This window comes from Panulirus ornatus, chromosome 4 (assembly GCF_036320965.1).
Source record: "Panulirus ornatus isolate Po-2019 chromosome 4, ASM3632096v1, whole genome shotgun sequence".
NCBI lineage: Eukaryota > Metazoa > Arthropoda > Malacostraca > Decapoda > Palinuridae > Panulirus > Panulirus ornatus.
Genome location: NC_092227.1, coordinates 1,908,422 through 1,923,241, shown reverse-complemented (window position 1 = coordinate 1,923,241; position 14,820 = coordinate 1,908,422). Strand labels below are relative to the sequence as shown.

At 44.3% G+C, this 14,820-nt stretch overlaps 1 protein-coding gene across 8 annotated transcripts in view; it reads right to left on the bottom strand.

Annotated features, from left to right (window-relative positions):
* LOC139765046 (uncharacterized) overlaps window positions 1–14,820 on the bottom strand; it is a 479,849-nt gene that overhangs the window by 213,207 nt on the left and 251,822 nt on the right. The window contains exon 1 of one of the 8 annotated variants that reach the window (XM_071692178.1): window positions 10,841–11,714. The exons of 6 other annotated variants lie outside the window; for them this stretch is intronic. In XM_071692178.1, coding sequence (XP_071548279.1) covers window positions 10,841–10,873 — 33 coding nt within the window. In that variant the 5' untranslated portion in view covers window positions 10,874–11,714. Of the gene's footprint in view, window positions 1–10,840; window positions 11,715–14,820 lie in introns of those variants that run through there. One more of the 8 variants, XM_071692197.1, reaches the window with a different exon arrangement.

The following is a 14,820-nucleotide window of genomic DNA, read 5'->3' as shown; positions in this document are numbered from 1 at the left end:
TGAAACATTAACGAAATGCATATAGAACAGTGACAAATGTAATTTCACTTCTAACCAGTGCAAATGTGACAGGAACAGGTAACTCTTACTAATACACTCTTCTGCCACTGAATAATACATTACAAGGATTAAACTAATCGGATATTCTTTTAGCTCTCTCTCTCTCTCTCTCTCTCTCTCTCTCTCTCTCTCTCTCTCTCTCTCTCTCTCTCTCTCTCTCTCTCTCTCTCCTAAGGTCTTTCTACCAACTCCACCGACACCATTCCAGACTTACGAGTCACAGGTATTATGAGAGAAATCAAGTTATAAGAGCATGTCTTAAAGGCGAAGCTGTTAAACTGAACGAGTTATTCCAAGACAGAAAATTATAAATGAAGTCTCAGCTACAGCAAGTGGAAGTTAATCCTACAAGCATTTTTGTAGGCGTCGGTGATCGTACCCATGGTAACATGATTCCAGGTCTAATGATATCCACACCTTCTGAGGGCGGCAGGGCATAGTGGGAGAAACTCGTGATGAGATGCAACCTATATCCTAGCCTAGCCAGACGTTCACTGTCTTATGCCACTCGCGGGTGAACTTCACTGTTTTCTATCTCAATACCTTACTTAAGTTTAATTTGTGCCTATTTCAACATAATACAGTTATCTGTTTGATTATACGTAATCATGGTAAAAATGCCCCTACACGCAATGGAAAATGACATTATGATTGCAAAGTATATGACTTGCTTTTAAACATATCCTTAAATTATATCTCGGTAGCTGTGTACATCATTTATGTCTTGTATGATACAGAATCAGGAACTAAATTAATTTCGATGGCCTAAATTTCATTCAAATACTTTAACTCGAATATTCGACTATGTTTAAGTCCATTCAACACGGTTAAGGGCACCCACAAACTTGTACTGACAAAGGTTTTACTCAACTGTATCATTGTCGACTGATGAATCTTTAGATATATAAACAAAAAAAATGGAACTAGTTATTATGAGGAAAATTATTTTTCTATACAGATCTTCAAGTTCACTTATTCATCTACTGAATTCATATGATGTTTAATCGATTAAGTAAACTAAATTTTCACACTGAAAATTCAATTAAATGTCAGCGTAAGAATCAATTTTAATACTAATAATTTCAAACCCTTTTGGAGAGCAACAACACTCTGGTACACAAACCATGCACAACCTTTATCTACGCCGTCCATCATGTGGAACGGGGACTAGCATTCCAGAAGATGACTTGCCCAAACCTAAGAGAACATTAATCAGGTTCTTGTCATCCTGGGCACGTATCGAATCCCCCAAAGCCTAGGTTATCTATCACTCACGTACCGGAGCGCCAGCTCCAGCTGGGCCGATGACAACGACCACTGTCAAGTCCTTCTTCTGCCGACGACTTGATACGCCATCACGGACAACAATCACGACGGACACGGCGAGGAATAGTAGTCCCTGTAGAGAAGTGTCGTAGCAGTCACATTATCCCGATTGAGTTACGGGAGAGTGAGGTTAGCGAGGCCGCAGCCGACTCCATTACTGCCCTCGACACTTCCAGGTGGCTGGCCGGCGGCGGTTCGCGGGGCCTTGGTCGTGTGTTGACATACCTCCTCCACCATCACCCCCCCCCCCCCCCAACACACACCAACTCTATCTTTTTACGGGTTCGATGGTAAGGGGGAGAAGGGAGGAGGGAATCCCACAACCACACGAACAAAGCACGAACGTCGTCATTCTAGAAGTCATTTCTCCACTCAAGGTTGGAAGAGAGAGGGAGTCTTCGTGATCACGCCGTCAGCCGTGTCCCAGGCAAGGACTGCGATGCGGAAATATGCGCGAAGCTCTCTCACCGCCACCTGAGGTTGAAGCTTTATAGCAGTGGTAGCATAAGAGAGACAAGGTTCCACCAGACCCGAGCAACGTTTAGTGTTAAGAATCACCCTATAAGGCGGGTTATATTGTCAGTTTAGAAATCGTGAAAAGATCATTAAAACCAAGCACACATGTCAGAATTACCGGGTACGACTTTGAAAACACCGCAAATGTAATTTCTGGAGTGCAAAAGCACATATTACTCATGAAAGTACCACAGGTACTGGTCTATCCCTGGTACCGGTGACACAAGTAGTGACACGCTGGGGACCAGTGACGCAGGTAATACCAGTTACTGGTAGTGTTACCCTATGGACCAGTGATACAGGCACTGTTACTGGTACCCTGAGGACCAGTGACGTAGGTACCATAAATACCAGCCAGATACAGGAACAGCCCTGCCCATGCAGAGCCCGAGGCGTTCCAAGACCTGGCCAGATTGCCCTACAGATCCACTCGCGTGGGCGCTGTAGTTACCTGTAGCGAGCGTCACTGTTATATGTCTGTAGTGGTGAGTGCGGGACCCGTCTGTACCCGCGCAGGGCGTGTGGGCGTGGTATTCAGCAGACTTGGGCTAAGGGTTGTTGCAAGCTGGACACCATCTGTTAGGTGGTAACACAAGTTTTTTTTTTTTCATTATTCATTCCGTGGTTCGCATCTAGGGCCGGATAGTACCACGACCACGTTCAAGTATCACACCACCACATCCACACCCGTGTATCACACCACCACATCCACACCCGTGTATCACACCACCACATCCACACCCGTGTATCACACCACCACATCCACACCCGTGTATCACACCACCACATCCACAACCGTGTATCACACCGCCACATCCACAACCGTGTATCACACCACCACATCCACGCCCGTGTATCACACCACCATATCCACACCCGTGTATCACACCACCACATCCACGCCCGTGTATCACACCACCACATCCAAGCCCTACCAACAGTACCAGCACTCTACCACAGCACCCAGAACAATGTCAAAGGCCAAACTGAAAACGTAATAGGTACACAATACCTCTCCGTAGCCCTTACAATCCTCAAACGCCCATGTCTTCCTTACTCAAAACCCTCTTCCCTTCATCGACAACACACAACATCAGCCAAAATTCGACAAAATAACACTAAGGTCATCACAACCACCATACAGCATTCAAGTATATCTCTGCCAACTAGGTAACAGTAAACACATTAATATAACACCGCTTAAAACCTTCATAACTTTACCAGAAACAACCTTACTAATCTTCGAAACTCTACGAAAACCCCTTTTATAACCAACAGCCCCTTCAACCCCACCTACAAGAACAAGTTATCCTTAAACTCAGACTAAACTTCAACATTCACAACCCATGGTCCTCACCAACCACGTTCCAGAGAAAAAAAAAAAATTACTACCAGTAAAAAAACTGATCAAGACAGAGTTCCACCACGTCCAGTGCTTGTACGAAAGATGACCCAGTATCATCTTAAATATGTGTCCAGTGGCAGGGTACATCTGTCTGGGTCCTCAGACAAGACTCGCTGACTAGCCACAGTAACTCATGGTCAACATCCAAATGGAGAAAATCACAGAAAATCACTTAAACTAGCCTGTACATAAACTGACATAACCTCTCCATGTAACCTTACTTACCTATATGTAAGTTGATGTACCATGAACTAACTTTAACATCAAGTATCCTAAAGTAACCTAATATGACATAACTAAACCAAATGCAACCTAACAATCTACTTTAACTTAATGTACCTAAACTAACAATGTATCCTAAATTACACTAAACTAACGTAACCTTATCTTAATGTTTACTCATAAATAGCTTTTAGTACAAGTAGCAAGCATGAGCAACACTGGCCTTTCTTTTTCAGTATTACTAACTGGATTTTGTGTCCTGCAGGCCTGACTCAGTGCGCTCGTGTGTGTGTGTGTGTGTGTGTGTGTGTGTGTGTGTGTGGGCGACAACCGTGGCTCAGCGACTGACCAACACCTCTGGACGAAGGTGACCTCCCTTAGGTAAGAGGCTGACCCTACCTGGGAGTAACTACGACACTTGAATGACCAATAGAGACAGACATTACCCTCAACCAATTCCCCGTCAAGCAAAATCTTTTAGTCCCATCAGGTGATTTCTGACAACATTGAGCCAGCCTTTGATAGGCTGCTTTTATTAATATATGTAAACCAATCAGGAACAGCTTGATGAAACAAGAGGTCAGTTTAGGTCCATTTCATCTTATCGAGGCTTCAACAGAACCATACAACCGACGTAATGAAGATATAATGATTGGCCTTACATAAATGATGCAGCTTTTTTATACACGTATGGTCTGACCCACTAAACTGTTCCTTACAATATTTCGCCAGATAATCTCGCCTCTCGTACTTAATCATATCATTTCATACCATGCATAAAATGTTCTTCGTTCTCATACTGTCGCATTTTTTAACAAGAAAGCAAGGTCGGACCATTTCTCCCTCACCTACCTATCCGACACATCTCTGAAAAAAAAAGAGAAAGTATCTCTTCCACCATTCTTAAGCTCTCAGAGATTCTCAATCAATCGTGAGCACCGCTAAAGCCTCAGAACAACAAGCTGAGGGAGGGAAGGTAAGCCTAGGTGATGAGACGGGGGCCGACTCGAAACTTGTTCCGGCTGTACACACCAGCCTTCACGTTGCCCTCACGTATACAACCTCATCCGAGAAAATTAATCATCAATTATACGCATTTTTTCACCCTTTTTTTCCCCAACTTCACGGAATATATATACGTAGTCTTTTCCGTGGCCAAAGCTTCCCAAAACTCATTAGGGTTTTCAAGTGATTTGTTTGTGAAGTTCAGAGCGGTGAAGAATACTCCGGCTTCGCCTCTTTTATTCCGCCGTGTTCAGGTTCTCAACTCGGGTTTATAAGTTCTGAATCCCTCACAACGAAAGTGTGAACCATGAGCACAATGGTACGACCTCTGAGTTCGACGGCACGACCCGTGAGTATGTTAACCAGGTCGGAGTTGACCCTTAAAGGTCAAGTTAATATTGACCTGACTATATTACCCACGAACCCTACCATCATGCTCAAGAGTCGTACCGTCGTGCTCAAGGGTCGTACCGTCGTGCTCAAGGATCGTACCGTCGTGCTGAAGGGTTGTACCGTTGTGCTTAAAGGTCGTGTCGTCGTGCATAAAGGTCGTAACGTCGTATTAAAAGAGTTCTAATAATCAACATTAAACAAATTGTAATTGTGATCCCGGATTTTTTTTATTCATCCTGTCATAAATGTAGAACGGGAAATGCCGACCACTATATTACAACCTGCATACAACAATCACAAGATAACCACAACAGAGGTTCCACTCAGCATATGAGGCATTTTAAATGCCTTATGAACACAGTCATCACAGATTCTCAAAAATGAAATATATTTTATCAACTTATAATCCAGCTAATTCAATATATATATATATATATATATATATATATATATATATATATATATATATATATATATATATATATATCTTTTCTTTCTTTCATACTATTCGCCATTTTCCGCGTTAGCGAGGTAGCGTTAAGAACAGGGGACTGGGCCTTTGAGAGAATATCCTCATCTGGCCCCTTTCTCTGTTCCTTCTTTTGGAAAATAAAAAAAAAAAAAACGAGAGGGGAGGATTTCCAGCCCCCCACTCCCTCCCCTTTTAGTCGCCTTTTATGACACGCGGGGAATACGTGGGAAGTATTCTTTCTCCCCTATCCCCAGGGATAATATATATATATATATATATATATATATATATATATATATATATATATATATATATATATATATATATATATAAAACTGGAGTATGATAATGTATTACGAAATATGTTAAGTTTTCCACTACACGATTGTTACAAACGATCTAAAATGAACTTCGGTACGCAGTCGTGTTGAGGCGACTATGTTCTACCTGCAGATAATTACGTGGTATGCGTGGCGCCCCCTCCACCTTCCTGGAACAGGTTCTATGTCTCTCTGTTATATCTACCACATCAAGGTCGTCGGCTGCCGCTCGATTGGTCTCTGTGTTCACCACTACCAGCTCCAAGCGGCCAGGCTGATGGGGATCAACTCTTCCTTAAGATCCCATGATGGGGTATAAGGTCAACCTCCCCCCCCCCCCCACCCGATTCCCCTGGTCCTAATCGCGTCTGATGGTACGTTAGAGTAGGTAGCTACTCTCTCTCTCTCTCTCTCTCTGAGGGTGTATACCTTGAGCCACCACACACTTCCAACCACCCTCCTAGTGCAAAGGGACGACCATTTCCAACCTCCGACGCGTTCTTCGTCCATTACGTCTTTCCCAAATGATTCGGGGAAGTAACTTGCCTTTGCTTATCGTATATAGTTCATTCATGCGTAACTTCGTTATATAATTCAGTCACTGTGGCCCCTTTTGCGCTCCCTGTATCCTCGTTTCGCGACACCGCCCACAGGAAGGGTTGGAGCTCTCCGTAATTTTGTCGCTTTTTGCGACCCAGATAAAAAGAAGAATCCAGTTCCCTACTTGTTTATGTTTCCGTTTTCTTTTACCAGTGGTGACGCGACCTTCCATATTATTCCCACGAGGATGTACCCAGGTGACAGGTAACTCCTTGGGAAGCCAGCCAAGCTCCTCCAAGTCATCAACAAACGCCGAGAGGATTGCTACTCGGACTTCCAACACGAGATCGAGACAGTATAATATAAATCTGGCTCCAGACACACACACACACACACACACACACACACACACACACACACACCAAGGATATTTTTTCCTATCATGACAAGATCAACGTGACGAGGGGGGAACTGCTCTACCAATCACTGAAGACAAGGAAATCGCTCCACCAGTCACAATCAATGACCAACTGTGACGTCAAGATGTCGAGCTATACATCCGAACATCATTCACCATAATTTTCATGAACGTATGTTCAATAACCTGTTATCCAAAAGAAGAACACCTGTTAAATGTTCACCATCAGAACACCAGTTTAACAACATGTTCTTCAACAGGACACTCGTTCAGTAACGTGTTCTTCAACAAGCTACCAGTTCATTAATCTGTTCTCCAACAGGGACAGGATGGGACACTTTACCATCCTACTGGGATGGAACGGGATATCTCATTACCATCCAGGGTTGGGATGAAAGGGGCCAGAGACCTTACCCAGGTCACAATCAGAAGTACCACACAACAATCACCATCTGAGGTGAGAGGGGCAAGCAGCTCACCCTACCTTCACCACCAGAGCCCCATTCATTCAGCTCACTATACTTCCACTATCGGATTTCATAGAGTGGGAATCGAGGGAGGGAAGAAGCAATCAATATAGGTCACCACGCGAGACGCCCCAAGTGGTGTTCCCATCAGTCAGACTACAGATTAACTGCTCTCTTGTTGTAAGCGGCTCTTACTCTACTTCTTAAGAGGATGACGATAAGACTTTCCCTTCTTGACCTGAAATACGGACATCCTGGTTTCCTCGATCCAACAGACTGTTGGTACATGCGACCTGCTGGGCTGTTGGCCATTGTTGAGATGTCCGTCCCCTTAAACGCTACAATTCAGGGAAAGAAAATTCGTATATCTGGTTTCTGGGAGCTCGACGTTACCCCCATAACTCGTTCCGAGACAAAACTACTGTGCTATTTCTCTAAACAATCGGGCTGTTTAAGCAGTCCTACGTATCTTCGTAGATCAAATACACTTTGTGGATCCTCATCTGCCAACTTTTGCAGACTCTCCTCTTTGTGACCTTCGCAGTGAATATGAACGTGGGTCTAATGAATATGTTGTCAGTGAACACACTGAATAAAATTAAAAAGTTATCTCAAGTTTAAGTAATCGATCTATTTATTTCACTGACGCCTATTCCTAAGAATGGACAGTGACGCCTGTGAACCTGCAGTGACAGTGAGGTTCTCGAGGGTGGCTCTATCACAGTGAAACAAGTGACAACATCCAGATCGACTTGTAAATATACATGAACACATGCAGTGAAAATCTACGCACACTGTTATCAATATACGCATATACGTCTGACTTACCGTCACACTAAGGTTGGAAAATCAAGGAACGGACGTGGTATGTGTGACCAATGAACCGTCCGTCCGATATGTGTGTCCGTCCTTAGCACGTGCGGCCTACAGACCATCCGTCCGCCGTACGCCTGACCTACGCACTTCCAGCTCGTGGTATGTGACTCACGCATAGCGCGTCCATGAAATGCGTTTCTACGCACCTTCCGTCCGTGGTGTATGTGACAACGTACCAATCCGTCGGTGGTATTAATGAAATACGCATTTCCCGTTCGTGGTTATGAGACCTACGCACCCCGGGAGTGCAACAGAGACGGACGCTAAATAACTGAACCGCCGCTAGCCAACCTTCCCTCTACCCTTGACATTTCAAACCTGACCACGCAAACTGCACGCACTTGAGCGCACCTGGACACATACGAGTGTGTGCGCTTTGGCCCGGCGCGCGTGCGTACAGCTCTTTGCTCACGAACACCGTTTAAATTCATATCAATCATCCCTCAGCCCCCCCCCCTACCCCCCCCCCCAAGCGAGGCTTCAGCTGGACTAATAGCAGCACCCACTGCTGGTACAACCGTCACGCTAACCACAAGTGTACAGAACCAGGGAAACACCTTTAGTACATTATCAACAGTACAAATTCAAGATTACATATATGGAATCATTTCACTTTAAACAATATGGGAAGGTTGATCTCCAAGCCAGCAACGTTACGAGGCTACTATGAACACTGTCGCAGGTCAAAGCATAAATTATCATCGTTCAGTTTTGAAGCCTTATATATCTGAGTCAAAGCTAGAGTTATGAGGATATATCTATTAGTACAAGTCACTGCTTAGGGAGAGCATTTTAGTATTGACTGAAAGACCGCGACAACAGTTCACTTGTTCCTTACGACACCCTGAAATAACCACTCTAACAATGGTTATGTCAAACGGTCAACTGCTGACTGAGTAGGAGGAGAGACCATGTGATGACGTTTACGGAATAACAGACTCGTCTGATTGGTTGACGTGTCTTCCGCATGTAAACCTTACGATGGTTTGAGAGGCTCTGACCCCATACAGCTCGGCCTGGGGCCAAGCTGTTGTCTTGCTCCTGTAGTTCAATCAGGCTCTTGGGGGCCGGACGCAGCCGGCAGGTCGACGTCTCCTCGACAACACTGTGTAAACAACTTTCCTTTGAGAGTAAACCCACAAAATGTGGACTAGTCTGTGATGGAGTACAGTGGAGAAGAGGCACGGGATTACAGTGTTCACTTGAACTCAAGAATGAAATATTGTGGTCAACGCTAAGCAAGCTGTTATGACTGGAAGATTACGTGATGATGGTGACAGAACAAACGCCTACGACAACTGTAGGGGTGGCGCGCAGGAGGAATGACTGAGAGATACATAACAAACGGGCGACAGAACACCCTATGTTGACGTTGCCTGCTGAAGAAACTAAACAGCTTTCTCATTCCTGCCGTGATAATGTTCAGAACAAAATCAATATCAAAGTGACCCCACAGTCACTAGAGATACTAAACAAGTGGAATGGTATTACTTACATGGAAAGTTTATCCTCGATAAACCAATGTAGAGGAAACTGAGAGGTAAGAATCACACACACTGAGAGCTCATGTTTCACTTCAACACACTAGGCAAGAGTTCAGGTTGGCCTGAAGTCATCCGAGAAGCTATATGTACCTATGCACTCGGTGAACTAGAGATGGAATTAACAGTAATCTATAAATGGTGGCGCTTATAAATAAGACTCGTTTTCTAAAAGAACTTTGAGCCTGAATCGAAATGCGTAACAAAAAGGTTCTCAGTTAACTGTTCTTTTATCACTAAGGATCTACAGCTTCAGCATCTTCTTCACTCCTCAAGCCCGATGGCATGATTTGCCTAGTCTCCGACCTTGGCAAAGGGCACCACACTATACCCAGAGGACGTTGTGCCGTGCCTAGGGATCGTAACTTTGAATCTGAAGGATTTAGGGAATCTAAAACACGGACTATGTCTTGTATCACCAAGTTTTGTGTCACTCTTTGGAAACCAGTCTACAATTCAAGGTGTAACGGCTGACATATGTTGCTACTGGAGGAGATAGCCATCGACCTACAGATTCTTATGTAAGGCCAAGACGCGGAAACAAGCAAATGCTAGCACTTATAAAGGCAAGTTCCAAAATGGTCTCCAAACATCATGATTACAACCCCTAATCATTCTTCCGTCAAGGACAGGAAGCGGGTTTATTCTTAACTTCAACCACTGCCTCTTTTTCTGTACGTGCAGAGCTTAGTTAAGAAAAGGCTGAAAGCATGAAAAACCTAACCTGTTATAAGTCTGAAAATGAGCGAAGCAGTTGACCTTTGATCATGACAGTACAGTCCCTTGGGTGTGTGCGATGGTCTGGTCTTTAATCGGAGTCTCAAGGATGAGGCCTAAGGTCAGTCCTTCATCCTTAAAGGTCAAACCGTTGTGTTCAAAGGGTTAAGCAGATGACCAGACGTGACACGACCTGACCCGACCCGACCTGACCTGACCTGACCTGACCTTTTAGGAGTGAAAAACATAAAACAGTTATGCACCTTAGCATAAATTTGACTGTTTATAGCGCGATGCCTGCAGGAGGAGGAGAGACACCAAGTGACTCTGTGATGGAGAACATTTCTGATCGTTCAATTCTGTACTTATTATTGTACGTATCATACAATACTCCGGCTAGCTAACTACCTACCTCTTGTAAACGATACACTGGATGCTCCTAAAGGCATCATAATTCTTAACGAAGATAAAATAATGATCAAACTTGATCACTGGTTCTTGTATGAGTAACCTACCGACCCAAATTGAAGCTCTGAAGTAGGTATTAAGTGTAAGGTCTCACCTGGTCTGGCGCGTCGATAGAGTTCAGCAGCATCCGGGGAAACGGGAGTCCACTTGGATGGACTCTAGAGGGATGATCTTCTTCCCAAATTCACACTGGGAGAGACAGACGAGGTCTTGAAGGCTTGATTTACGATGACACTCCGGAAAGTCTGTGTTACCCACTTTACTGTTTCTCAAACTTTAGGGTGATACGAATGCGGCTTTACCACCTAGCACCAGCAACTTGAGCGATGTGAAGAATGTCTGGTATGCTACAACAAAGCGGAAAATACTTGCTTCACACAAGTGTCCTCAGCTGTACAACATTACATGTCATGTACGAAAGCATTAATCTGTCCGTCGATGATAAAATGTCTTCAAACACAAGTGAGTGGCCGTCTGCACCTCGTGTTACGTCATGTAAACAACTTAAACAATTAGTATTTCAGCTCCTCTCTTAAAATTCTTGGCATAGCCTTGCTCTGCAGCGTCGAGAGTTATAAAAGTTAGCCCTTCAGCAGAGAGAACTGTACGTATAGCACTTGTTTTTGCAGCCTGAAACCAACGCCACCACCACCACCATTAAGTGCACACTAGTGTTCCTCTCTCTCTACACACACACATCCAAGTGCACCACCACCGCTCCACTCACCATAAAACGTTAATGCTTCAAGGATACGTATCAGTCCTGGACTGCGAGATTACCTCTCACTACCTCCTTTCTCATCGACCCGCCATATGATAGTGCTACGAGAAGTGATAACCTTTGCTATACCATATGACAAACACATGACAATGCCAAGCTGTCACAGGCAGAGAATGGTTACAGCCTACCGCCACACGTTCTCAGTGTAAACTAACTCCTGATTGGTTGGAAGAATGCGGTGCCCCACTACTACCTGCACGCCAAACGTACGATTCAAATACTGATTGTTATACACACAATAACCGCTCCAAACACCTCTACAATCAACAGTGAGAAAGGCTACCATAAACTGATAATCTCGTAGATGCAACAGTCTGAAGTTGAACGAAAGAATATCATATACAGCATAAAGACAACGTAGCAACTTTACATTGTAAGCGTTGGTATGAGTACTAACCAAAACGTGTGACACCTCAGCTTAGTCAGCTAGTGTCAGTCTCACAGGATGTGAGGAAAGTAAAGCTTTAGCTTAACTCTGGCTAACAGGCCTCCCGCCTCACATCGCCCACCGCCCAGTTTTCATAAATGGGTCAGTCATTCATAGATAAGATAATAATACATAGAATAACGTCCTTTGATCATTTCTTCAGTGTAACCCTATGCTGCTTCGATGGCGCCTGTCATATCTGTTGTCTACCAACATCACCAGTACACACAAGATAACGTGTTGAGGTCGAGGTGTGTAAACACACACTGCCGACGGCTCACGGAAACCTGGGCGAAGTCTCGCCCAGTAATTTCAAGGATCTCACAGCGTCTTCATCGACGTTTCCCTCGTAAACGAGATAGCGCCAGGAACAGAAGAAGAAAGGCTACATCCGTGCACATCAATTCTCTAGCTATCGTGTGTAATGTACTGAACCATAGCTCCCGATCCACAACCAGTCCCCAAAGACCTTTCCATGGTTTACCCGAGACGTTTCACATCCCCTGGTTCAGTCCATTGACAGCACGTCGGCCTCAGTATACCACATCGTTCCAATTCACTCTATCTCTTGCACAACTTAGGGGATAGGGGAGAAAGAATACTTCCCACGCATTCCCCGCATGTTGTAGAAGGCGACTAAAGGGGACGGGAGCGGGGGGCTAAAAACCCTCCCCTCCTTTGTATTCTAACTTTCTAAAAGGGGAAACAGAAGAAGGAGTCATGCGGGGAGTGCTCATCCTCCTCGAAGGCTCAGATTAGGGTGTCTAAATGTGTGTGGATGTAAACAAGATGAGAAAATAGGATACATAGGTGGTATGTTTAAGGAAAGGAACCTGGATGTTTTGGCTCTGAGTAAAACGAAGCTCAAGGGTAAAGGGGAATAGTGGTTTGGGAATGAAAGTCAGGGGTTGGTGAGAGGACAGTGGGAGTATGTGACAGAGTGTAAGAAAGTAAGCTCTAGATTGATATGGGTAAAACTGAAAGTGGATGGAGCGAGATGGGTGATTATTGGTGCCTATGCACCTGGGCATGAGAAGAAAGATCATGAGAGGCAAGTGTTTTGGGAGCAGCTGAGTGAGTGTGTTAGCAGCTTTGATGCACGAGACCGGGTTATAGTGATGGGTGATTTGAATGCAATGGTGAGTAATGTGGTAGTTAAGGGTATAATTGGTGTACATGGGGTGTTCATTGTTGTAAATAGAAATGGTGAAGAGCTTGTAGATCTGTGTGCTGAAGAATGACTGGTGATTGGGAATACCTGGTTTAAAAGGAGAGATATACATAAGTATACGTATGTAAGTAGGAGAGATGCCAGAGAGCGTGAAAGAGAGACTTTTAGATGTTAATGTGCTTAGAAGGGCAACTGGAGGGATGTCTGATCATTATCTTGTGGGGGCGAAGGTGAAGGTACGTAAAGGCTTTCAGAAAAGAAGAGAAAATGTTGGGGTGAAGAGAGTGGTGAAAGTAAGTGAACTTGGAAAGGAGACTTGTAAGAGGAAGTACCAGCAGAGATTGATTGCAGAATGAAAAAAAAAGGTGATAGCAAATGATGTAAGGGGAATGGGGGAGGAATGGGATGTATCTAGGGAAGCAGTGATGGCTTGGGCAAAAGAATGTGGCATATATATATATATATATATATATATATATATATATATATATATATATATATATATATATATATATATATATATATATATATTTTTTTTTTTTTTTTTTTTTTTTTTTATACTTTGTCGCTGTCTCCCGCGTTTGCGAGGTAGCGCAAGGAAACAGACGAAAGAAATGGCCCAACCCCCATACACACGTACATACACACGTCCACACTCGCAAATATACATACCTACACAGCTTTCCATGGTTTACCCCAGACGCTTCACATGCCTTGATTCAATCCACTGACAGCACGTCAACCCCTGTATACCACATCGCTCCAATTCACTCTATTCCTTGCCCTCCTTTCACCCTCCTGCATGTTCAGGCCCCGATCACACAAAATCTTTTTCACTCCATCTTTCCACCTCCAATTTGGTCTCCCTCTTCTCCTCGTTCCCTCCACCTCCGACACATATATCCTCTTGGTCAATCTTTCCTCACTCATTCTCTCCATGTGCCCAAACCATTTCAAAACACCCTCTTCTGCTCTCTCAACCACGCTCTTTTTATTTCCACACATCTCTCTTACCCTTACGTTACTTACTCGATCAAACCACCTCACACCACACATTGTCCTCAAACATCTCATTTCCAGCACATCCATCCTCCTGCGCACAACTCTATCCATAGCCCACGCCTCGCAACCATACAACATTGTTGGAACCACTATTCCTTCAAACATACCCATTTTTGCTTTCCGAGATAATGTTCTCGACTTCCACACATTTTTCAAGGCTCCCAAAATTTTCGCCCCCTCCCCCACCCTATGATCCACTTCCGCTTCCATGGTTCCATCCGCTGACAGATCCACTCCCAGATATCTAAAACACTTCACTTCCTCCAGTTTTTCTCCATTCAAACTCACCTCCCAATTGACTTGACCCTCAACCCTACTGTACCTAATAACCTTGCTCTTATTCACATTTACTCTTAACTTTCTTCTTCCACACACTTTACCAAACTCAGTCACCAGCTTCTGCAGTTTCTCACATGAATCAGCCACCAGCGCTGTATCATCAGCGAACAACAACTGACTCACTTCCCAAGCTCTCTCATCCCCAACAGACTTCATACTTGCCCCTCTTTCCAGGACTCTTGCATTTACCTCCCTAACAACCCCATCCATAAACAAATTAAACAACCATGGAGACATCACACACCCCTGCCGCAAACCTACATTCACTGAGAACCAATCACTTTCCTCTCTTCC